Source organism: Canis lupus, chromosome 5, assembly GCF_011100685.1.
Source record: "Canis lupus familiaris isolate Mischka breed German Shepherd chromosome 5, alternate assembly UU_Cfam_GSD_1.0, whole genome shotgun sequence".
Lineage (NCBI taxonomy): Eukaryota > Metazoa > Chordata > Mammalia > Carnivora > Canidae > Canis > Canis lupus.
This window is the reverse complement of record NC_049226.1, coordinates 13,728,313-13,754,670: the sequence shown is the minus strand read 5'-3', so window position 1 is coordinate 13,754,670 and position 26,358 is coordinate 13,728,313. Positions and strand designations below refer to the sequence as shown.

Genomic DNA, 26,358 nt, shown 5'->3' with positions numbered 1-26,358 from the left:
TCTAGAATGTATAAACTGTGTATTTGCTATTTTATGACGGTGACAGTATGCACAGAGAGAGTCAGATTCGAGAGAGAGCTCCGATAGCAGATCCAGAGCATTTTGGCAACAGGTTGGCCATGGATGGCAAAGGAACAGGAAGCGTCCTTCATGATTTCTAGCTTGGGATGCTAAGCAGGAGAGGGACTATAAGCAGAGCTCTATAGGCACCAACACATGGTGAGGAATGGGTTCTGGAGCCCGGGGGACAGATGAGGATGCATATCAGGGAGTCACCATTGAATTGTGTTAAGTGACATGGGAGGGAGGGAGGCCCCCTAGAGATGGTGTGCTGAATGGGATGGGGACCCTGGGAAGACCTGCAGAAGAATCATGTTCGGGGCAGGCTGAGGAGCAGGTGCCTATAGACGAGATGAAGAAGGAATGGTCAAAGGGATGGGGTGGGGGGCAAGGGGGGAGAACCACACCCACAAAGGAGAGCTTTTCATGACAGTGGGGGTAGCCATAGCATTAGGGCCTGCTCGGGTACCCTAGAGCCCAAAGCCTGAAAATGGGTTCTGGTTTGGCAGTGAGACGAGCAGTGATGTCCTCATCGTGGTGTCCGTGGTAAGAGCAGATGCCAGGTTGCTGCAGGTGGGGGACAAGTCGAAATGAAAGCAAGGAGGGAGATGTGGTCACCAGGTGACAAAGGGGTGGGGTGTTAGCCTGAAATGGAGACAGTGTGAAGAGAAGGCTTTGGGGGATGAGGGAGATCTCGGTGGATGTGGGCTTCGGGAGGGATAGGAAATGCCATCAGCATAGGGAATAAAAAAAGGGGAACATGGACAGAGGGCAGACCCACTGGAAGGTGTAGCTAGGAGAGGAGGACATGTCCGAGAGGGTAGCGGGGCTGGGCGCCCCCTCCGTGAGTTCAGGAGCCCAGGGTCAGCTCTCTGCTTCCCTTCCCTGCTCTTTGGACCAACAGCAAGCTTCAGAAGGATGCTGGAAGGTAGGATTGGCTTCGGGGGTGCTTAGAGAGTCCACAGTGACAGGTGCACACCTGGGGAGCCTTAAGCTGTTCTGAATCGCTCGCTCCCCGGGCCACGAACTTCTGCCAGACGGATCAGAGCAATGTTGCCACGTATGTTGGTGAGTGCTATCTTGCCAGAAGATTCCAAAAGTTCTCTGAGGCCAGAAGGATATCGGCAGCAAGTTGGCAGGTGTCCTGGTCCCTAGGAGTTTTGCCATCAAAGCTGAGAATCAGTGATGTGGGGTTTTCTCTCAGCGCTAGGCTTGACAGCTTTCTCATCTCACCTGCACCAAGATCTGACTCTCCCAAGCCAGCTAGCCAAGAGCAGTTACCCCAGCGTGCCCCCATAGAGCGTTTAGCTTTAACTTGGATGGGATTTCCTTCGCTGGTTTCCTGAGCATGAACCGCCATGGTTCTCTTGGCTGCTCCCAATGTGTGTTGGTTTGTAGTGTTTAATTGGCTCACTGGGGCATCTTCTCTATAAATCAACCAAATTCAGCCTAAGGGAAGGTGTCTGAGGGTCCAGAATGATGGAGCACCTTCTCCAGGGAGGCCCGTGAAGGGAGCACAGGCCTGGCCAGACCAGGCTCTCGAGCTGGCAAGTGAGTGTCTGCAGGGATGGCGGAGTGAGCCCTCTCCCCGGGGCATGCAGGGGGCAGCCACAGGAGAGCCAGCATCAGAGCAGCTGAGAAGGCAAGAGCAGGAAATGATTGACCAAGTTCAACCATGTTGTACTGTAGACCTGTACTTGGCTGGGGAGTAAGGAGTCAGAGGGGACTAGAACATGGGCCCTGCCCACAGGAGCTCCCAGCCGGGGGGTGGGGGGGTGGGGGGAATGCAGTAGAGGAAAGGGAGGGTCCCCTGCATTGTAATATTAGTGCCAATTGGGGCTGGTTCCACGAGTCTCAGAAAGCCTGGCAGGCACGCATTGCCAGGCACAGCCAGGGAAGGGAAATGAGCCAGAGGGAGGCTCTGAGATCTCCCTATGAGATCCCCAGGGGTTGGGAGCTAAGGATGGCAAGACTGTCAGTCCCCTGAGATTTGTTTCCCTCTGTGGGCCACCCGGCTTCTGGTTCTACGCTTCCAAGTAGAGACAGGATTATGGGGGGTGGGCAGCCTAAGAGACAGAAGAAGATGAGGAGCTAGCAAACCACATTTTGCCCAACCTAAACTGTTGATACAGAACGTCCCTCCTTTTGTCCCCTCTGAGGTGCCAAAGCAATTGAAAAGCAGATACCGGAGCCTCGCAGAACTGTGCTGGCGACAGGGCTTTGATGCGGGGCCACAGAGGGCTTCAGAATTAAATACAACCACCAGGCACAGGTGGACCTTAAAGTACCCTCCTAGCCAACAGGCAGGTCTGAAAAGAGGGACCAGAAGGGACCAACCCCCACACACCCACTTCCTTCTAAAACTGTGGTTCTCAGCCTTATCAGACCCAGTGTCCCTTGTAACAAGGATTCTGTAAAGCCCCTTTAATCTCCTAGAATGGAATTTGTAGAAAACATAAATAAACATCAACAGGATGCTCTGATTTGAATAAGAATGAAAAAAGGAATTTAAAATAAAATAATATCTATTTCAGCAAGCAAATCCTTGGGCTTCCTCCCCTGGAAGGTTAAAGGAGCCAGTAGGATGCTAATGCCCATGTGACACACACCAATACAGACTGATAATGGTATGTTCTCTTGGCAGCCCAAAAGCCATGCTTTTCTAAAACGTGAACTCTCCATAAAGGTCCAAAAAATAAGAGAAAATCTTTCCTCAATTTACACAAAGAAGCATCCCTGGAAAAAAACCAGAGCCTGTTAAAAGTATGCAAAAGGGCACTTGGTGCTCGTATTAAGAAAAAAATGAATTGGCTTCTAGGCTCTCATGATTATAGGCAGGCTACCTACTGACACAAACATCTGGGGGTAGCTTTTGAAAGTTGTATAAAAGTTCTAGGTCAGGGAACCAAAACCAAAAACAAACAACAAAAAAAAAGAAGTTGTATGAAAGTTGCATGGGACATAATTACGGGCTTGTTTGGGAGACTTCTGCATTGCAGGGTGTCTAGAATGCCTGCCCTCTGCCCAGTAAATGCAAATCATGCCTCTCAATTAAGCAGAAAAACCACCCCACACAATTCGGAAAACAATTTCCAGGTTGGCCTTCATCGCCAGTGAGGACAGCTGGTCTAGACCCACCAGGCAGATAGGTCACTCCCACCAGGAGAGCAAGATTTACCCGGGGCCGTGGTCCTTCCACGTAGAAACACAAGGTAGTGGAAAAAACAGAGGCTCCCCGGCACTGGAAGGAGGCACCCCAGAAAGAGCACACGCAGCCTCTGCCCTCGGAGAACGTGCTTGCTATCCAATGAGGGAGGATGCCTACGTAGATGTGCAGCAGAATTAATTTCTCAGGCAGGAGGGAACAGGTGAGATTGCATGACTCCTTTCTCCAGAGGGATTCCCTACTGCTGGCGGTGAAGATAATATAACAACAATCATATTTACTGGACCCTGCCTGTGTGCAGGCACCGAGTGCAAAATGCAAAATTACGAGCTGCTATTATGATGCCGAGTAGTATCCGTTATTCCAGGCAATACTCTGGCAACCCTGCGAGGCACTTGGGACCCTTCCAGGTCTATGGATAAGGAAACCGAGGCACTGAGTGAGTAAAGAATCTTCCCACAATCACACCGCCATCCAGAGGCGAGTTGAAAGCCAGGTGCGCCAGACCCCACGGCCCTGCTGGTCTGGGAGCAGCAGGCAGCAGGGTAGAGCCGACTGTGCGGTGCCTCCTGTTCCTCATCGGAAGCGGAGAACAGGGAGAGTGTCTCCTTCCTGGGCATGGCGCAAGGGCTAATTACAGCTACGATACATAACTCAGAAGAGTCTGTGACATACGGTAATCGACCAATAAACATTAGCTCCTATTACTTTCTGATGAACGAGAACCCATAATTTTCCCGTCCTCTCCTCTCCCTGTGTGGCTGCCGAGCCGGGCTCGCACCAGTTTAGATGAGCTGCAGATGCTACTAGAATGGTAATCTGTTCTGAGCTCCCTGAGCTCCCAAGCTAAGCCCCCAGCCACCCCAGGCTTGGATGGGAAGCAGTTGACAAGTGTCTTTGCTTTCGAAGAGGTGGGAATTTATCTTCCTTTGCCAGCCAGACTTGGCTCTTCGGCCCGAAGCTTGGATGTCAGCTGTTTTGTGTTTGTGGCCCTGGGCATCAGCCCCGGGGTTGGACGGACCCAGCTTGTTGAGAGCCGGGCAGTGGGGAGCGGTCGGGGGCGGGAGCCGCTGTGGGTGCTCAGGAGGCGTGGCCCTACTACACCCTGGTTTACCAGATTGCGCCGCCACCACCACCACAAAGCCCCTCTGGGGCACTGTCCCTAGCACTGCCCAAGTGCATGGAAGGACCTAGATGGGGCGTGGAGATGGACTCTTCCTCTGTGTGCCTGTGCGGGATGGAGAGGCAGTGAGGACGCGACGCGAAGTGGCCGGCATCCAAACCCTCTTTCTGATTCTGCAGGGATACAGAGGTGGACCTTCCTCGGAGATTTCAGTGAGTTGCCTTTGGTGGACGCAGACTCCGGTGAAGGGCCAGCTCCTCCCCGCTCTCACGCAGGAGTCTTTTTGGAGCAGCCGTGTTGAAAGGGAAGCTGGATTTGGCCCCAGTCGCAGAAGGAGCTAGTACCATTCACTGAGCTCTCGGCTCAATGGGCACACTGCGCTGAGGCCTTCAGATCTAGTATCTCATCGCAACCTGGCAGCAATCCAGAGCAGTCGCTTTTGTGCTCTTCATTTTACAGATGGGGAAACCGAGTCTCAGAAAGGTCAAGGAGCTTGCTCGGAGGTAGGATTCAAGCCGAGGATGATGGAATGTGCCAGGCACTTTACGTAGAGTTATATCTCATTCACTATTACTTAATTCTTACAACAGCCTGGTGAGGTGAGCGTTATTATTCCCATTAGATAGCTAGGGAAACGATCACTCAGGTTAAGTAAGTTACCCGAGGTGGAGCTCAGATATACAATAGGCCTGTCTGCCTCTCCACCATACCAGGCTGCTGGAGAGAGAGAGAGAGAGAGAGATCCTGCAAGTGAGACGTGACCTCACGTTACCCAGAGCCCCTCATCTGACATCCGTACAGTACTTTTCCACATTTCCAGAGCCTTCTCACTCATACCGGCTGCTGCAGACCTCTCACAGCCACGGCTTGGCAGCTGGGGTGGCAGAGATAGCATCTGCAGGCTCAGGGAAGGTTGCCAGGTGAAGGGTGGGGTGAAGAAGGGTTCCCACCCAGAGGGTTCCCCTGGCCCCACGAGGAGCACCTCCCCGGGCCTGTGCGTGAGAAGGGTGCAGGGAGAGGAGTGTTCGCCTGTGTATAGGCCTGCAGGGCAGGGGGTGGGACCTGGCTTTCTCTCTGCCCCCCGGTCAGAGGGCTGTCAAGGCAGCTCTAGTAACCAGGAGATTACTTCTCCCAGACTTGCAGCTGCAGCTGAAAATACACTTTTTCCATCTCAAACTTCCTTCTCCTGGTCCAGCCCAAGAATGGCTTCAAAGGCCGCTCCCAGGGCTCGGGAGGCGTTCCTGTGTACCTGTTCAGTTCCCTAAAATGGTAAAGTGACTTGCAGTTCAGTGGTAGAGCCGGGCTGTATTCAGCTGACCTTTATTCTGTGTCTCCGTGCTGACGGGCACTCTGTTCAGTGCGGGTCTGCTGTCTCCAGATCCACCTTGTTCTGCAAATCGCAGCTGCCCCCCCACCTGCTCCCACAGCCCCCTGGACCTCTGCTGCTTGGCTTCACCTCACATGTCAAGACCACCCCCCCACCCATGTGGCCACTAAAATGCCCTTGGCTCGCAACCTCCAAGGCTCCTTGGTTCACATCCTGGTTTGCTTTTGTTTCTTGGCGGCTCCTCTCCTGCGCTGGCGTCCAGAATTCGTTGACATGGACTGCCGCAGGGTGTCCCTGGGCTGAGGCTTCCAGATGACTGTGTGCGGGTCAGAGGTCCAGCTCTGGCATCGCACAGACCTGCGTTCGAATTTTGGCTCTACCAACGGGCCGTGTGTCATCTGGTCACTTCACCCTCAGCCTCAGTTTGTGCCTCTATAAAATGGGGGGAGATAATAGCACGAACCTTATAGCATTGTTAGGAGGAGGATTCAATGAGATTTTGAATGTAAAGTATCTGGGCCACAGTAAACTGGATACACATCAGTTATTGGTGCTGTCGCCATCACATTGGTCTGGAGGCCCGGGTTCCAGGTGGCAGTTCTGTTCAGATTCCCACAACTGCTGACCTTCCTCCGAGGATTCTTACCTGAGCCCTGGTACCTGACTTAGCCCGTTATTAGAGTAATAATAAGAAAAAGATGCCAGAGTCGATGTGTGCCAGGTAAACACAGGCAGGTCTCACTATACCTAAGACAATGGTTCCCAAATGTACATAAGTCAAAGTTATGTAAACTATATTTTTCTGCACCAAGAGAGCCTATTTAAGGGGTGTTAGACTGAATTTTCTTTTAACTTAAAGGTTGTATTTATTTGAATGGGGGAAGGGCAGAGGGAGAGAGAGAAAAAAGCAGCCTCCCTGCTGAGATGGGAGCCCCACCTGGGGCTCAATCCCAGGACCCAGAGATCATGACCTGAGCCAAAGTCAGATGTTTAACCGACGCCCCTAGACTGCATCTTTTCAAATAATGAAAAATACCCTTCTACAGCCAGTTGGAACCAAACATCATCTATAGTATTTGCTTAAAGTGTCTTATATGTTAATCTTGCTTTTCCCCCCTCATGACATCTCTCATAGAAAGTGTGTGATCCTAACAAGACAAACTTTTTAAATTTTACCCCATCTCTGTGTCTGGGCTCCTCTGAGGACTCAGAAGTAGGTTTCGTAGACTCCTTGTGTAGCTGGTAAATGAGGCCTGGAAACATTGGGAGACCTGGTCCCTGGGGGTAAACGTCAATTTCTGCAGGGGGCAGTGGTGGGGTGCTTCTGTGCCCCTGGTTCTGGGCTGGGACCCTCAAAGAGAAGAGTGATCAAGTTGCCAGGGCAAGAGCCACCAGGCCAGAACCACTCTGTCTGGAAGGGGAAGCAATGCAGCTGCAAAAGGGCAAGGAGTTCCTCTCTGACATGAACCAGAACAACTTCCTCTCTGAGGACTTGGTACTCCCCCTTACACTCAGCCTGGCAGCACAGAGGGCAGCTTCCTGGCGAGCAGGATACTTCCCAGAGCTTGCTTGGCCTTGCCCAAGGGGCCTGAGAGGGACAGACACTTTTCTGGCATAAGGCAAAGTGAGAACAACAGGACCTGGGGTTTGGACTTTGCTCACGACGTGTCAGCTCTGCAAGGGCCCAGTGTCCTCAGGGAATGTTCAGGCAGGCCTCAGAGGGAACAGGATCTGGAGGGTCCAACCTCACAAGTCCCAAGGGCTTCTAAGTACTGCCAGGGTGCTCATAAGAATCCAGGAGAATCCTCTTTGAGATGATGGGGGGGTCTTGAAGGTAGGGAGACACAGGACTGTGCAGGCATCTCAGCTCTGTTTTGAGTGACCCTTGGCACTGGCTTTCACCCCCCCACCCCCACCCCCACCCCGGCAGCCTCTCATTCATCTTTCCAGACTCAGCTCAAATGTCTCCAGGCCGCCCCCCGCCCCCTGGGACCCTCCCCTCCACCTTCTGTATCTTGACAAGCTTTTACTATGCGTGGATCTGCCTTCCAGACCAGACTGTGAGCGATTTGAGGGAAGGGACCGTATTTTACTTATTACAGTAGAGCAGTGCCTGGCACAGAGTGGACATTCAGCAAGCATTTCCTATTAAATGGATGGAGGGATAGTTGGCATGAACCTGTCTGCCGACTATCCACACATCCCTCTCTCCCGGGTGCCATGAACCCCTATGTCTCTCTGCTTTTCAGGGCCTTCTGTTCTTCGTGATGCTCTGCTCCCTGTCCTTTTTTTCTCAGCAAGTGATCCACAAAAACTCACCCCTTTCCCCAGGGAGGTGAGCTTGTTGGGTTTATGCAAATAGAGTATGTCATGGGCTCCATCCAGTCCAGTCGAGTAAATATTTCCTAACTCCTCCACTTGCTGGCTGGGCCCCAGGAGCCGTTGGCTGAGGCTCAGTGGTTGTTGGGTGCTAGGGCCTCCCGTCTAGGGAGGGTCTGCATAGAGGACTCTGACCAACCCAGTGTGTTTTTATTATTATTTATTTATTTATAGATTTTATTTATTTATTCATGGGAGACACAGAGAGGCAGAGATGTAGGCAGAGGGAGAAGCAGGCTCCATGTGGGGACCCCGATGTGGGATTCGATCCCGGCACTCTGGGATCACTCCCTGAGTCAAAGGCAGATGCTCAACTGCTGAACCACCCAGGCCAACCCAGTGTTTAAAAGGCTTTGAGATTGGGCCTCCGCGCCAAGCCATGTAGCCTAAGCCAGATCAGGGCCCCTTAACAAACACCCCTGGGGGGGTCATGTGGCTCTCCTGGGACTGCCCTCTCCTGGCCAGTTCATGGAAACAGTGGGGGCAGAGATATCCAATGACACCTGATATTACTGTGACTATTTTTCATCAGCAAATTTGGATTAAATCTCTAACTCTAGAGTCAAAGACTCACAGATCCTCAGGGTCGAAGGATCCCTTAGATCAAAGGTCCCCTGTTCCCAGAAGGGCTCCGCAGACCTCTGCTGTCTGCACAAAGGCTTTTCCCCCCTCCCTTCTACCCTGTATGTCAATACGCTCATTCATAATATAACATCTTACAACTAAGCTTTCACTGTCTGCAGTGACATTTCAAAAGAAGAAAACAGAACAAATTTTTATATAATTTTATTCAATTTTTTCCATTTGAGATTTTGCTTCTTTCTTTGGTGTTAAAACATCAATCGTATGTAATGAAATGATCTCACACCCCAGTCAGATGGCCCTTGTTCCCATGTGTCTGCCAAAAGTCACCCAGGGATTTTGGCCTCAAGACCCAAAATACAGCCTCCTCTAGGGTTGAGCAAATGCCATTGTTAGGCCATTTTTTTTTCTTGTTAGACCCCAATCAACTCCCCATTGTCACCATCTCTGGAGTTGTCACTCTGCTTGCCTCATTTCCAGGACCTGAGTCCTTCCCCTTCACCTGACAGCCGCTCAAGAGTTAAGAAGAACTGTCACCCTGAAATCTTCCCCTTTACATGTAGACATCCAGGTTTCCCCAAATGATTCCACACATCAGGTTTCCGACTGCTTTACTTAAAGCAATTACATAATACATGAATATCTTCTGGAAGACTTTTGATCCCTGCCCCATCTCAGCCCTCTTCCCAGAAGTAACTCCTATTTACTGGTGTGTGGATATATATCTAGATAAATTTTCTTTCTGCACTTGTATGGACATGGGTTCAAATGGACATGTATAAATATTTGTGGGTTTTTAAAGATGCATATATACGTATATACATTTTCATAAATTATACTGTGCGTATTTTTCTGCCACTTTCTTTTTAAACTTAAAAATAGGATTTTTAGGCTCACCTGAGTGGCTCAGTGGTTGAGCATCTGCCTTCAGCTCAGGGCATGATCCTGGGTCTGGGGATCGAGCCCCCCACAGGGCTCCCTGCGAGGAGCTGGCTTCTCCCTCTGCCTGTGTCTCTGCCTTTCTCTCTCTGTGTCTCTCATGAATAAATAAACAAAATCTTTATAAAAATAGGATTTATAGATTGCTTCATGGCAATATATTTGGTTATATGATTTTTTTAATGACCACGTAACATTCTATGGTTCCAGTGTAATTTTACTTTTTTATTATCCTTCTGATGGACATTAGATCATTTCAAGTTTTTTTTGTTTTTGCCTTTTTTTTTTTTTTATGGTGCTCCGATGACCTCTTTGAACTCCTATGTGCCTTGATGCCTTTATATGCATATATTTTGGTCTACCAATCACCCTCTTTAAGTGTAATCTCCATAGGTGTGCAACGTTTAATTGTCAGATGACATCTGGTTAGGCCAGAGCACAGTGGGATCTCTTGTTCATTTGCTCATCCATTTACTCATTCAACGAATTTTTATTAAGCATGTGCTATATCTGTGTAATGCCCTGATTATAGTCGATCCAAGCCCAGATAAGGCTGTAGTAGGCCTATCTTCATGGAACTTACAGGATCAAACAGGGGAACCTCCCTAGATGTTCTACTTCCGTTAGTACAACCTAGCCTACAGATTGTTTTAAAAGATAATTATATCACACAGTCAACTTACATGCTCCTAAAAGTTATTAATGTCTCTCAAGTATTTTAAAATATTAACTGTTGCCTCAACTTGTAGAGTTAATTTTCATATTCTAAGTCAAGGATTTTTACATTTGCATTTTTATCTTACTACTTTCTTCCTATCTTTCCATATTTTTAAGCTTTTTAAAAAAATCTTGCTATCTTTGGGCATAGTACTAGGTAGACCTATTCCTCATACAGAAATTTATGAAGTATGCATGCTACACCTTCATGCAATTTACTGATAACATTCTTAGCAAGACTGGACCGTGTGCAGAGTCCTATGGCATGCCATCAGAGATGTCCCTCCTAGATGACAGTGGCTTGTGAATTAACCCTATCTCAACCATATGACCCCATCTTGACCTCCAGGGATAATATATATACACATGTATCAAGCATACATACAATACATGTATACATGCAATAATTACAGCATTCACCTGATCATCTTTTTTTTTTAAGATTTTATTTATTTATTCATGAGAGACACAGAGAGAGAGGCAGAGACATAGGTAGAGGAAGAAGCAGGCCCCCTGCAAGGGGCCTGATGTGGGACTCGGTCCTGGACCTCAGGATCACACCCTGAGCAGAAGGCAGGTGCTCAACCGCTGAGCCACCCAGGCATCCCCTGATCCTCATTTCAAGGAACCCTATAAGAAAGGGAAATCAGCCTAGACTAGCATGGCTTTTTGAGTCAGTGTGATATAGTAGAAAGGGTTGACTCTGGATCCAGACCTAGGTTCACATTCTTTCCCTGCCTCTTCCTGGCTGTATGACCTTCGGGAAATATTTGACTTCTCTGAGACCCAGTCTCCTGTATTCTAGGATTGTCGGAAGCATTTGTGCATTAATCCCCTGTGGATCTAATAAGCACTTACTAAGTAGCAGGCATCATGCTCTGCTGGGCAGGCCGTAGCAAGTAAGATAGATCTCCCAGGTATCATAATCTTCATGTTGTTTGATGACAGAAGCAAGGAAAACCTTCCCTGGGATATAATTTACAGACATTTAGCCTGAGTCCTTGAGACCCAGGTAAGAATCAGAGATTATCTCCCTTTTCTAGGTAGGAAAATAGATAGATGGTTGGAGAATCCCTTGACTCAAAGTCACTCAACTTTTTCATAAGAAGTTCAGTAAGTGCTCCCCAGCCTTAGAAAATTTAGCATGCACTGTCAATTGTGGGAGTTTGGCCAACCTTTGCCCCTGGAACCCTAACCCAGGCTAATAAGGGTAACAGCATAGATAGGTACTCCATACAAATTGAACCAGAGGGTGAGCCCGATGTGAAAGAGAGCTGCATGGAGCTACAGTAGTGCCTCACTTATCCAGAGAGCCTGAAGCCCAAGAATAAGAAGGAAGTAAAATCTCAGAGCCTTCAACTTTTATTTTAGAAACAGTTGTAATGAGCTTAATGATCTGGTTTTTCCAGCCCTTAGCAAATGAAAGCTGCAAATTTGAGCTGAAATAGGGGCTGCTAGAAGCAAGCATACCAACAGTAGCAGATAAAAATCTGGTGTGAGAAAGGAGTTTAAAAACCAGAACTGCAAAAAAGAAAAAAAAAAAAGTAAAAGAAAAAAAAAGCAATTGGGGGCCATTTAGTGCTCTGGCCAACAGAGGCCAAACACTTTGTACCCCCGAGGGCATGATTGCTTTTAAAAGGAGTTTACAATTATGACTTGAGTCATTCACTAAATTATCTTTCAGGTACTCTTCAAGGGAAAGTAGAGATATATATAATACCTTTAGCAAGGTCCCTATTCAAAATGAAACCAATCAATATCTACCCCAAACTGAAATAAAAGTCTTTGGAGCTGTAAGGGATAGATTTTGAGAATGAAAATTTGCCAATGTGGGAGGGAGAGAAATCCTAGGGATTTGAAAGATGTGTTAGATTTTAAATCAGAGGACTTGAGTTCAGATCGTAGTTCTCCTACTAGCCAGCCATGTACTGGGATAAATCTCTTCTCTTTCGTGAATTTTGTTTTCCTCAACCGTAGAATGGGAGTAACATCTCCTGCCTTTAAAATCTCGTGGGAATATGCTGAAAATCAATCAAAATTATATGTTTGAAAGTGCTTTGTATGCTGTAGGACATCACGGAAAGGTCTAAGGGAGATCTATAGGCCACATCCCAGGGGTTGCCTCCTGGTAGACGGTGACTCAAGATGCAAGAAGACAAGGAGATGAGTTTTTACTTATTGCTGAACACACACATACACCCAGGAACATCCACATCTGTATGTGTGCTCATTGACATCATGTGCCCTGAAACTACTCAAGAGTTTCCTCTCCCCAGGCAAAAAAAGAAACTCTACAACTAACTTTAACACCTCATAAACCAAAAAGTTCTATATGGATACATGACATTTTGAGTGCTTACTATTTTTTTTTAAGATTTTATTTATTTCATGAGAGATACACAGAAAGAGGCAGAGACATAGGCAGAGGGAGAAGCAGGCTCCCTGCAGGGAGCCTGTTGCAGGACTTGATCCCAGGACCCTGGGATCATGACCTGAGCCAAAGGCAGACGCTCAGCCTCTGAGCCCCCCAGGCATCCCGAGTGCTTACTATTTTTATTCATCATTTTTTTCTCATTTAAAATTAATAATTAGCTTTAAAAAAAAATCAAACTTGAAGGAACTGGGTGACCTCGAAAGGGCACATCTTCTGGAACTCTAAAGGTCCTCCACTCCATCATCCAGCATTTGGGTTGTCCGTGGTCTTTGAGATTGTTGTCTGGATTGGTTCATTCAGCCCTGAAGCCTCAACAGGGAATTCCTGAAATGAACAGCCCTTTGTTACAAAGGATAAGGCTTCAGGGCCAGAAATATCTGTTTTGTCCCCAGATCTGTCCGTTCTGCCTCCTGGGCTCTGTTCTTAACATTTTGGCCATAGGCGCTTCCTCACCAGTTCTTCCTTGGGCTGCTACGCTCAACACCCTTTTCACCAGTTGCCCTGCTTGCACTGTATCCTCTTCCAACCCCTATTCCACACCGCTGTTGGCATAACAGAGCTCGTGGCCTCAACTCTTGTTACACTTCACCCCCAGAGTCCAGTCTGAACTCCTGCAAAGCACGCAGGGTGGCCAGGGGCCCTCTCCCCACCCCACACAGCAGCAGCTGAACCACTTGTTGCCCCCTCCCTCTGCAACTTCCGACAAGCTCTTTCCACTCCCTGGCATGCCCTTCCTCGCCTTCTCCCGGTGAGCCCCCTTCTTCGCCATTCAGGGCTGCTCAGAAGGGCTTTTTTCTGTGAAGCCTTCCTTACTGCATTCCCCCTTCCCTAGCTATGCCCTGCCCTGCTCACAGTGAGCGGTGAGCGACAACCCTTCCATGCCACCACTGTGTACCCTTCTGATTGTCGCAGGCCTCGCATGGCAACTGGTTCCTTCTTGTGAGCTGTCTCCTAATGCACCTGGGAGGCCTTTATTCATCTTCGTGCTTCTAGTTTCCCTGGGTATACAGCGGGTGCATACTAAATGCTTGTTGCACTAAACTGACCTAGGAAGGGGACCTTTATGGGGGCAGAAAGCCTGTGTTTCTAGCATGCCACATAGAAGGCCAGCTTAGCCCACTGTTATTAGAGCAGATCCAGCATCAGAGGGCCACAAGGGGTGCCTCACTTTATTTGGGGTCCTGCAGGAGTACAAGAGACAAGGACCTCAGCCTTACTAGAAGACTGTTCTCAAAGATGAAAATTACTAGGGAAAACCATTTCCTTTCATTGATAACCGATGCTCCGACTTTCAGGGCCAGGCTTCCAGGTCACAGACAGTAATCCAGGAGAGGCCGAGGACAATCCCACTTAGATTTGTGGTAGACTTTACTTTCAATAACTATGGGGGCCCCACGTACATGTAAAAATCCCAGGCTCCCCTGGTGGAAATGTTTACACCAACCATGCACCACATGTGAAAACAGCAGGACGCACAGAGGAGGCAGGGCTCCACAGGCACATTTCTGGGGGGCGGGGAGCCAATGGGGTTGCCTCATAGAGTGGTGTAGACAGAAGGGGCAGGGGTCTGGAAGCAAAAGACCCAAGTAGAAAGTTAAGCTCTGCTCCTCCTAGCTGTGTGGCAGTGGGCACGCTACATAAATTCTCCTAATTGTTTCTACATCTGTAAAAACATCTGATAAGATTATTTCCCTCCTTAACTTATCATGAAGAATGAATGATGATACATTCAAAAGTGCTTTTTCGTCTCTAAAGTGCTAAAAAATAGATTATGTGTTCTCTCTCTGGAGCTGAAGCTCTTGGAACTAATGGGTGGAGTGATTCGCAACTACAAGCTGGTGCGTTGTGTACACCCGTGTGCATGAGCATGCATGCGTGCGTGGGTGTGTGCATGCATGTGCACGTGTGTGTGTCCAGGACAAGCAGGACATCTGCCCTTCCTTTTGTTACTTTCCTTTGGAACCCATAGTAAAATACACACTGGGGTGGGGATTTCATGGTATGGGCTGAACCTTCTCTTTCCAGTCTTCATTTATCTTTCTCGTACTGAGGGAGGGAAACAGCAAATATCAAACCCCTAGAGTGAATTCCTACACATCCAGGAAATACAGAATGCTGGTTCCCGAGCCAAGTATGTTATGTTATCGTATCTGGTAGATGTGTGCTTTATCTGGACATAAACCTTACCCGGTGCAGTAATCGAGAACTTTGAATGGGGCCTTTCTTTTGATAAGAAAACAGTGGGATTAAGGTTACTGCTGAGTTGGGGCACCTGGGTGACTCAGTGGTTGAGCGTCTGCCTTCGGCTCAGGGCGTGATCCCGGGGTCCTGGGATCAAGTCCCACACTGGGCTCCCTGCATGGAGCCTGCTTCTCCCTCTGCCTGTGTCTCTGCCTCTCTCTCTGTGTGTGTCTCTCATGAATAAATAAATAAAATCTTAAAAAAAAAAAACTCACTGCTGAGTTATGACAGGAGACAGGGTATGCTCAACCTCTGAGTCACCCAGACGTCCCTCTTTTTTCTTTTTAAGAAAGCATCCCCTGCTCTGGGAAGAACAGCAAAGTCCGTCCATGATAGGCAGCCCAGGTGTATGCCCAAGAGCCCAGGGTGATGGCAAACTGCTTTCACTCACTGACGCTTCCCAAGAATAGCCACTGGGCTCAGGAACCGTTCTCTGGGGTTGACTTAGAGACCATGTTCAGCATTTCTTCCCCCACTGCACCTCCTACTTCCTGCAGCTTCACTTATTTGGGGGCAGAACAGCTCTCTGGGCAAATCAACAGTTCCGTGGGCCTCCTCCCTGGAGAGTAGTAGCTCTGGGCTCTTCTCCACCAGGTGGGCTACGGGAGAGCCAGAAGGGTCTGATTCAATGGGATCGGGGTGACAAAAGAGCACTTCCGTCAACCCAAGGGAAGGGAGCAGCAGGAAGGGAGCTTCGCAGGCATCTCGGGAGGGCTCTGAAGGAATGCAGTGTAAAGCTGCTCGAGTCCACCAAGAAATATTTGTGAGAATGCGTCCTCAGCGAGGGCACGGCCCCTTCCCAGAGTTATTAAATTTGAATGCATGGACTTATGTGCCAGAGGGAGAAGAAAACTTTTATGGGTTTAAAATGATGGGGTTTTTCACACATGTGTCAGCACTAGCAATGCTATGTCTTAAGAACTGAAGCCAAAGCATTAAATAACACGACTGATAAGCCTGTTGCATTTCCAGAGTAGGTGCAAGCCAGAAAAACAGGGATGCCTCTTTGAAAAGTTTCTTTCCAGGAGGTGGCAACTCCAAGTGGCCCCGGCTTCCTAGGAAGTACTGGTTTATTCAAGGACTCCCCACCCCCACCCCAGCTCTTCTCTTCCTTTTCTAGAATTTTGGATGGGTTCAGGAAGAAGATCCCAGTGTCCATATGCAAAGGTGCATCTAGGCGGGTCTGACATAAGTGGGACTAGAGACCAGGGAATGGGTGAGGCCCTCTCCCCAGGTACTTCCCAGAGGCATCCTAAGGGGGCGGGAGCCTTGGACTCACAGGGAACAAGCAAGAACCGCAGAAAGAGGAGAGTCTCCCAGGTGAAAACGCAGCCAACATCTCCTGGGGGACTTTCAGCCTGGCTCATTGAGATGAGTTACCTGCCTGTCCCATTCCACCGCTTGAAATATATTTTTAGGATATTTTCATGAGCAACGTGTTCGCTGCCAACCCTTTATAGATCGGTTACAAAACAGAAACTCTTCCTTACTGCTCAGGAGAAGTGTAGAAGGGGGGGGGAGAAAAAAAAATCTTGCCTGTAATTGAAGGCAGGTTGGGAGATGTTCACGCTTTGAAATTCTCCTTCTTGTGAAATGTTTATGAAACACTTTCCACAAACGAGTTATGCAACCAGGACAACAGCTTTGATCGTTTTCATCGCCAGTGATCTGTTCATTAGTGTTGGGCTATTTCCCCCAAAGAGAGCCATGTGAAAATGTCATGGGAGGGGCTAAGGATGAGCACCCCAGCACCCCCCATGCCCCATCACGTGACCCCAAAACAGATGGTTCATAAGGAGGTCCACGGGTAGGGCCTGGCCAGAACACCACCTTCTCCACCACCCATGGTCCCTGCTGTCTCCTACCCCCTGGGAAGTTTATAGTGCTGTTTGTAAAAAGAGCACCAGGAGAAAGTTGGAGGATCATTCCCTTAAGGGACCTTTGCCAGTGTCTTGTTATGTAACTTTATACCCATCTCTGGAGCTCTCTGGGCCTCTGAGAGATGGGAAGGTAAATCCGCATCCCTACGCCCCCCAGCTGGGAGGCGAAGCCAAGTAGGACTGTGTGAAGGCTCCCGGCTCCTCAGAGGGGGCTCTCTCCTTTCAGAATGAAGCTACTGCTTTTCTCAAGCAGGTGATGTCAGGGAGTTCATTGGGATTAGAAAACATAATCACCCATGATGACTTTTTACCTCCCTGGTCACTGCCCAAGACTCAGGGTAATACCTGTACATAGCGCAGTGGGTGGAGAAAATCCTGAACTAACAAACCTTGTCTGCTACAAGGACAGGATGGTCAATGGCTGCGACAGAGCAGAGCCCTCTGCGGTGGCCCATGTCCCCAGGGATTAGTCCACCCCAGCAGGGCCTGGAGAGAGATTCCATTTGCGTGACAAGAACCACCCCAAAGGGACCCTGGAGACAGTCCTCACCATTCCAGGCAGGCTGTGGGTTTGGTTGGGTTTTCACGAGTACGGGGGAAATTGGATTTTCACCCAATTTGCCTCGGGTTCTCACATTAGAAGTCAATGGGATTCCAACAGAAGCCTCTCTATCTCACCTTCCAGATCCACAGCCAACACCCAGTTGCCTGGAAAGGCTCCAATCTTTTCCATTCGACAGCACTGAAAGGGATTGCTTTTTTTTTTTTTTTTTTTTTTTGATTTGGGAAGGACTTTGTTTCTTGATTTCGTAGTTTCTTAGCCCATGGACTCAGAGAATCGTTGGAGTGTGTGGGGAGGCTGGATGTGCTTCCCTCCCTTCAACTCTCTCGCAGAGATCCCCACCACCCCCATTCCCAAGCAAAGCAGAAGTTTTAGAACTTGTCCCCGAAAAAGAAATCTCCTTTCGTGTCTCTTAATTTGCTTTGTGGTGGACTCTCTTCTTTGGGGGTTACTGCCAGCAGCCCCTATCCAAAGGCTAATGAAGTAGGAAAAATGAAAGAGGAAAATGTTGGTGAAGCAAAAATCAGGAGGATGACACAGGGGGCGATGGTGGTGGTGGTGGTGGGGGCAGGTAGGGGATTGTCAGAACGCCCCAGATGAACACCCAAAGGGATTTTCTGCTATCACATCATATTTAGAACTGGGAGGCCAGCAGTGCCCCTAAAAGAGTTTGGAGGGCAATTGATCCAGGAAACAGATGAAAGGGTGCGTTTTCTTTTATGATGGCGCTCGCTTCTGAAATTAAGTGTTGCAGGAAGACCTGGCACTGATTCTAACAGATAGCACCCAGGTTGGAGGCAAAGCACATGTTTTCAAGCTCTGTCATAGCTGCACCTTCTTATCTCCATTGCGCATAATGAGTCTATAAAGGAGCCCTGCCACTTGCCTCTGAGCTGGAGCCGCGCCAGGCCGCCTGCGGTGGTTCTAGGAGCCTGGCTTTGGCTTCCCTGTTCTCCCTCTGTCCCCCTTCTTCCATCCTGCCTCACCTAGTCCCCCCACTGGAGTGAGGGATGCGCTGGGGCGGGAGGGGGGCCTAGGAGGGAGATGTGGGGAGGGGAGGCTGGCCCCAAAAGGCTTTGCTTAAGTCAAATCTCCTAGAGCAAACCTTAAGGGTGGTGGTGGTGGTGGTGGTGGTGGTGGTGGTTTTAAATAAGTAGTCTTATCATCTATTCCTAGCTTTTTTAAACCTGCTAACAAATGTTTCCCCGGAATCTAGGATGTGAAAACTCTAATTTCTAGGGGAAGAACTAGGACACCAGAGCTTCTTAGACGGAGATGCCAAGCGTGGGTGGGAAGAGCTGAGGGGCACTCCGGGGGGTAGGGATGGGGCTGTCTTGGAAATCACTCCTGGGTGGCCATGCCTTGAGAGTTTTCAGAAAGTCTCAACTCTCTGCCCCCACGATGCGACTTCCTTGTCTCTCTCCCTTCCTCCTCTCTGCCTCCAAGGCTCCAGAATAAGTCTCTTTAGGTGGGAGAGGAAAGGAATGATTTGTGAAGGCTGTCCCTGAAAGAAGCACCCTCTTGACCAATTTTGGTGCAACCACAGCTTGTTGGTGCTGTTTAGGTCCGCTTTACCTCAGAACGTCATGTCAACGTGGACTAGACAAGTGTGCCAAATGCACTAGGGAACTGGAACTTATCATTCCATTTTTGGACCGGAAGAAGGAAAAAGCGTATAGAATCATAACAGATGGAGAAATCAAGTCTCCTACAGGCGAAATGATTGCTGGAGGTTATGTAGTAAATTAGACTTGGGGCTAGGACTTAGAAGCAGGGTCTAGCTCCCTGTTCAAAGTTTTCCTGACTACCTCCCTTGAAGATTGCAGAGAGATGGGTTCTCTCTATGCCTTTTATTCAATTAAGTCACCTTAATTCCCACTATGTGCAAGGCACCACATTTAGGACATTCGCTCTTTTCTTGGTCTCTGACGTCACTCACTCGGATCTTCCTAGCTCTCCAGCCAAAGGGAAATCTTTCTTTAGTGATCCGAAGACCACTTCTCTGCAGCAATGAAGTGTAAATGCAGCTGTCCATCTGAATTTTTAACTTGGGGTCAACTAAGGCAGAAGCGATTCTAGGATGTCAGTGACATTCCCAGTGTAGACCAAGAAAATGGTTTGAGCAGGACATCCATGGTCAAGAATTTCCATCAAAAGGGTCTCCCCCCCCCCCCCAAAAAAAAAGGGTCTCCCCAGTGTCTTTTTAAAGGTGTGGTCTAGGGGCAGCCCAGGTGGCTCTGTGGTTTAGCGCCACCTTCAGTCCAGGGCATGATCCTGGAGACCTGGGATCGAGTCCCACATCAGGCTCCCTGTGTGGAGCCTGCTTCTCCCTCTGCCTGTGCCTCTGCCTCTCTCTCTGTGTCTCTCATGAATAAATAAATAAAAATCTTTTAAAAAAATAAAGGTGTGGTCTAGATCCTATGCTCTTTTAAAAAATATTTTATTTATTTATTTATTTATTTATTTATTTATTTATTTATTTATTTATTTATATTTGAGACAAAAAGAGAGCAAGAGAGAGAGCAGGAGCTGAGAGGCAAAGGGAGAGAGAGAAGCAGGGAGCCCAATGTGGGGCTGGATCCCAGGACCCTGGGATCATGACCTGAGCTGGAGGCAGATGCTTAACCAACTGAGCCACCAAGGCACCCCTAGATCCTATGTTCTTTGTCATATTCTATGAATTCAAAGTCATTGGACTCCCCCCTCCCCACCGACTTCCCAAAGAAAAGCTGCCAGAGGGTAGTTAGTTGTTCTCTAGGTGGGAGGAAGGGTGGGCACAAATAGTGCTTCCCGCCCTGCCCTTGGACACCTGGGAAACCCACAGGTGGGTGGTTGGTGCTGTCATCCAAAGGTGGTGGAGAGAGGCTAGAAGGATTTAGAAGCCATCACAGGCCCCTCGGGCTGCAACTGCAGTAGTGACTATGAGGGAGACATGTCCCCACCTGTAGGGAGACAGGCAAACACTGTCACCAAAGCCACTGGGCAAAGAGGGCTGGCTGCAGAGGTAATCCACATGCAGGAGATGGATAATTGTGGAAAACGAGGAGGAGATGGAGGGGAAGCTGGCTCCCAGACTTTGGGATTCTCTGGACCAGGAAAATAAAAATAAAAAGCAGAGCATGGAGAAGATTGATAAAGGGCTGCCAATACGTTGTTTTGTTTTGTTTCACTTTACGAGGTGGGGAGTTTTTACTTATTTTTAAAGATGTGTTAATTTGAGAGAGAGGAGTATAAGCAGGGGAAGGAGCAGAGGGAGAGGGAGAGAAAGAATCTCAAGCAGTTTCTGCACTGAATTTAGAGCCCAGCAGGGGGCTTGATCCCACTACCCATGAGATCCTGACCTGACCCAAACCAAGAGTCAGACCCTCAACTGACTGAGGCAGCCAAGCAGGCTGCGAGGTGAGCAGTTCTTAAAATACTATTTAGAGGATGCCTGGCTGGCTCAGTCAGAGAAGCATGTAACTCTTGACCTCCAGGTTGTGAGTTTGAGCCCCATATTTGGGTGCAGAGATTACTAAAATAATAATAATAATAATAATGATAATAATAATAATAAACAATATAAACCAATAAACAAAAATAAAATAAAATACTTTTTAGGATCAACATCATTTCGCAAAAGAAATCCTAAATCTCTCCCAAGAAAAAAAGAACATCATCTCAGAATTTGAAAGAAATGTAAAGTCATTAAATAAACTTATTTTTTTCTCATTTTATTGAGAAAAAGGGTGAGCTATAGTCTGTACCAACACAGCCTGCAGAATGGTGTTAGAGGATGATCCATTCTCAGTAAATTCCTCCTACTTATAGATTGTTATTCCTTTTTTTTTTAAGGATTTTATTTATTTATTTACTTACTTACTTATTCATGAGAGACACAGAGAGAGAGAGAGGCAGAGACACAGGCAGAGGGAGAAGCAGGCTCCATGCCCGGAGCCCGACGCAGGATTCGATCCCGGGTCTCCAGGATCGCGCCCTGGGCTGAAGGCGGCACTAAACCACTGAGCCACCCGGGCTGCCCACCATTTTTTTTTTTTTTTTAAAGATTTTATTTATTTATTCATGAGAGACACACACAGAGAAAGAGAGAGAGAGAGAGGCAGAGACATAGGCAGAGGGAAAAACAGGCTGATGTGGGACTCGATCCCAGGACCCTGAGCCAAAGGTGAGCCAACCACTGAGCCACCCAGGCACCCCCAGATTCTTACTCCTGAGCACAACTCACCTCTCTTACCTGCTGCCCCGGGCTGAATGGCACAGGCAGGCTGGAGGCCCCGTAGGCACCGAGCTAGCCCTTTACTCTCTGGCCTAGTCCCTCATCCACCTTGACCATCTCTAAGTCTCCACATCTGCCTGCCTGGGGAGCCCAGACCTTATGTTGTCCTCCTACCTCCTCTTACAGATTAAAACTGAGGACCTCAGCGACTCCCTGCAGCAGAGCCTCTCACATCGGCCATGCCACCTGAGTCAAGGACCTGCCATGATGCCTGGAAACCAAATGTCTGGGGTAAATGCCAGCCCATGCCATGGAGCCCGGTAGTCCCAGTGGGCCAGTGAGTTTAATTCAAGCCTTCTGCAAAATGCTTGACCTCTAGACCTGGCTCTCAGGGAATCCAGATAAGTCTGAACACCCCCCCCCTTTGCCCCCTGCAGGGAATGTGACAAAGGGATGAAGGCCTGGGGTGGAGATTACAGAAGAACCTCATGAAAGGGAAGCTGGGCTCCCTCTATCTCTCTGGGACAAAGGGAGCCAATCTTGCCAAAACAATGGACCTAGCAGCTACGGGGCTGGTGTCTGCCCGCCATCTCTCCATCTCGGGGGAGCCCTGTGATGACAGCCACTGCTACAGATATAGAGCATTTCTGTTTCCAGTGAGCCCACTCTCCTCCCTCAAGCTTTTGCATCAAAGCCAAACTAGAACAGAGTGTGTTGGGGGAAGAAAGAGGCACCCTGAAACAGTAACGACAAATGTCTGAGAGGGCGGTTGTCCATGTGGCGAGCCTTTCTCCTGGTCTGGATTACCTGGGGAAGAAATGCCACCCCCTCTCTAGGAATATTTAAGAGTAGGATGTGCATGCATTCCTTCGCTTCTTCATCCAGCAGGGGATTACCGTCTTGGTGCACAGAGCCCTGGGGGTCAGGATCCCCCAAGCAAGCATAGGGGATTACTATTTCCCCTTTGGGAGCTGGTGGAAGGAACTCAGGGGACGTGGACTTTGTGTCCAATCTAATCGGTTGTATTACAAACTAATAACTTACTCTTTCTTCCAGGAAAAGCTCAGGCTCAGGAAAGGCCAAGATATATGCCTTTTAGCATAGTCAAGTGGCATGAGATTAAAAAAACAAAATTAGACGATTGGGATTCCATGTCGTTTCTAGGGTGAAGCTCTGAGAGATGGGTAATACTCAGCCTGTGGCTCCGACATTTACAGTCGAGTTGGGAGACAAGCCTGACAGACACAAAAGTTAAATAACAATGCAAAGTTTAAGGACACTAGGCTGCAAGGCACTGCTTGGCTGAGTGCGGGAGCTGTAACGATGCCAGCATTAATGGAATAGCTACTACGTGCCAGGCACTTGAGCTACGCAGAGCCATAAGGCAAGGTCACAGCCAACGAACACGCAGACTCTGGAGACCCCAGGGGACAGACAGGCAGGAGACAGATGGAGCCAGCACCTCCGGCTTGTAAATTCTGTGCTGTTTGTGTTTCCCGGTGTGCAGGACATGACCTCCCTCCATCCACTCCAGCAGCTCGTGCTGGTTCCTGGCCACCTCCAGTCTGTATCCCAGTTCCTGCTATCTCAGACCCAATCTGGGCAGCAAGGTAAGAAGGCTGGCTGGCATTTTCCACATTGACCCGTCCAGCAACTGCTTGCTGGATGAGGGAGCCCAAGTGTAGGGCATGGGTGAGTGGCTCACCCCTCTGGCTTTAAGACCAGATTGTCTACTTCAGGGCCCAAGGGAGGGACTGCCCAGCATTGCCTCTCCAGGCAGAGGGTCCTTCTCTGCTTCTCCCTCTCGCCTCCCTGTTTCATGGTCAGTACAGAGATGCAAGGTAGCAGAGAGCTGGGGGCGGGAGGAGGGGTTGTGCAGCAGTATAGGAAGGAGGAGCTCCTTGGGATGTGCAGTACAGGCAAGTCCTGGGAAGTCTTTTAGGATTTAGGATTAGGAGGATTTCACCTCCGGAAAGCCAGCTGTGCCTCTGTCTGGGTAGAGCGGCAGTGCCACCCACAGGCTGTAGAGGGGGTTTTCAGATATTCTTTGGCAGGGAAATTACTACCAGAGACCATCTCCTTGGCCAAGAGCAAACATATTATAATATTCATAGTAATAGCTAGTATTTCTTGAGCATAAATATGGCAGGGGCTCTGCTGAGTGATTTTCCTGGCTTTTTCAAAATAACCTTGTGCGGTAGAAGTTGTATTATGTAGGTCTCTGGTGACATAATGAAGTTCCATAGCAGTTTGTCTGAAAGCTGTGTTCTTGGCCATTGCCTCTCCCTCTCTCATCTCTATCAACTAGGGCCAAAGAGATGGAAAAAGTAGGGGTTTTCTACCAATGTACAAATCCCAGGTAGAGGCTCTGGAAATCCAGAATCCAAACAACTCTGTCTTCCATCCCTAGCACCTGCCAGAGTTACAGTCCCTGTCCCTAGGTCCCATGGCATCTCAGAGCATTTTTATAATGCTGACTAGGAACAGACTTGAACCTTGAAGTATTTTTTTTAGCTAAACAATGTGTATCATACTCCTAGACCAGGAAAGAGAAGGTTAACAGTTAATTCCCTTTCTCTTCAGAAGATAGTGATATCAAAATGGTCCAGATGTAATCATATCATCAATGGGGACAGTGTATGATGTAGGGGGAGAAACAAGCGAGGAAACAAAGACCCCCTCAAAATTTGGAGTCAGAAAACTCATTGGTTAGATTTTGTTTTTAATTTTAAAAATCGCTTACTAGCTGTGTGTCCTTGGGAAAGTTAACCGAACCTCTCTGAATAAAAATAGAGTAAAATGAAATAAAATAGAATAATAGTATAACCTCATGAGGTTATGAAGGATTATTTGAGATAATGCATATGAAAAGGCTTTCAAAATGCAAAATCTGTGTTAGATTACTATTAGTATCCAAGCCTCTGACTCCTGGTTCAGAGCTCCTTATAAGAACTTTTTATTTATTTATTTATTTATTTATTTATTTATTTATTTATTTATTTAATTTTATTTTTTATTTATTTATTTAAAAAATATTTATTTATTCATGACACACACACACACACAGAGGCAGAGACACAGGCAGAGGGAGTAGCAGGCTCCATGCAGGGAGCCTGACGTGGGACTCGATCCCGGGTCTCTAGGATCAGGCCCTGGGGCTGAAGGCGGCGCTAAACCGCTGAGCCACCTGGGCTGCCCTATTTATTTTAATAAGGAAAAAATGAAGCCCTGACTTTTATAGACTGAGAGGCATGAAGGTCAGCATGAGCAGACGCTGTACATCAGTGACCCGGAGCAGCTTAGGCACAAGAGAGAACCGCCCCCAACCAGGGTTCTGGTTTGTGCTGAGTGATTGGGGTGACCTGCCCCATTGTCTGCTGTGGTAGCTTGATGGCTCCATTTCTTGCAGTGAGAGTGAGAGCTCCTGGCTGTGGCCCTTCCTAGAGGGAGGCCACCGTCATGACCTCCATTGACCTGGAGAGGGAAGGAGAAAGTGGTCCTCAGGCAGGACAACGAATGGGCAGAGGCCATACCACCGGGGAGAGTTTCCAGAGGCTTGGCCCCTGGTCTTCCCTTCTCTCTCCACCTTTCCTCCAGAGAATACAATGTCCTTGCTCTGCCAAGAGCCTCTGGCCAATGGAGCTGTCTGGCCCCATGCACTCGGTCTGGCATCCTTGCAGATTTGCCCGGGCCTTCGTAGCCTACTTCCGTAGGCAAAATGGAACTCGTCAGCTCCTCAGCTCCAGCAGCCTTTCTTTCTCTGCTGGATTCCTTCAGCCCCGGTTATCAGATCCCAGAGCAGGCCGCCTCGAGCTCCCCAGCCCATGCACCAATCCAGGCTGGCGGGGCAAGCCGAAGGACTGGTTTGGGGGTTGCTGTTTACCTACTCATCCCCGGTCTCATTCACCTCCACCTGTGTGTGGCAATGGCTGGCCGTGCCTGTGGGGGCCTCGTTCACAGGGCTGGAGGTGGCTGGAGGGACCTGATGAGGGTGCAGGGGGTGGGGACAGTTATCTGGGTTCCAAAGCTGTGGAGCGTGTCTTTCAGATGGCCTGGATTTTATTTGTTTGTTCCTCTGTCCCTCCCCTTCTCGCCCAGGTCTGCAGCCAAATCTTCTCCCCTTTCCACAGCAACAAAGCTCTCTCCTCCTCCCGCAGACAGGGCCTGGCCTGGCGTCCCAGGTAAACAACCACATTCTTCCTGTTTCCTCTGGGAATAACTCAGCTCTCCTCTCCACAGAGGAGCTCACTGGTTTGCCCCCACTCCCTCGATGGTGCACTTACCCCTCTGGGGAGAGGGGCTAGCGAGGGTCCATCCCTGCTCACACATGGGGAAGCCAAGCCACAGCCATGAGAAATGACTGATCCAATGTCCCCAGTGGAGCCAGAATCGGAGCCCAGATATTTCAGCTCCCTGCTCCCCTCCCTGCTCCGTGGTACTGGGCCTCCAATCCCACCCTGATGAGGCCCTGGCTTCACTCATTCCCCATAGGATCGGGAGTCAGCTAACTTTCCAGGGATGCCACGGTGACTGCAAAGCCCAAGGAGGAGGCCAGAGTCCCATAGGCCTGATGTCCCAAGATGGCAAGGCCACGGTCACTCACCTCTGGGGCCCTCTTAACACCTAGTATTCTAGACCGCCTCCTGCAGTGTGCACAGGTGTGGGTCAGGAGGGCTGAGATCTGCGAGAGGGGCAGTTTGTAGAGCTGCCATGTTCCCATCCAGCACCTGTT

General features: G+C 48.9%; 1 protein-coding gene across 8 annotated transcripts in view; it reads left to right on the top strand.

The window, feature by feature from the left end:
• Window positions 1–26,358, top strand: part of POU2F3 (POU class 2 homeobox 3) — a 75,183-nt gene that overhangs the window by 33,389 nt on the left and 15,436 nt on the right. For 5 of the 8 annotated variants that reach the window (XM_038535897.1, XM_038535898.1, XM_038535902.1 and 2 more), the window contains 3 exons: window positions 21,813–21,917; window positions 23,134–23,236; window positions 25,725–25,807. In XM_038535897.1, coding sequence (XP_038391825.1) covers window positions 21,813–21,917; window positions 23,134–23,236; window positions 25,725–25,807 — 291 coding nt within the window. Of the gene's footprint in view, window positions 1–4,808; window positions 4,853–21,812; window positions 21,964–23,133; window positions 23,237–25,724; window positions 25,808–26,358 lie in introns of all 8 variants that reach the window. The other 3 variants (XM_038535901.1, XM_038535900.1, XM_038535903.1) reach the window with 2 other exon arrangements.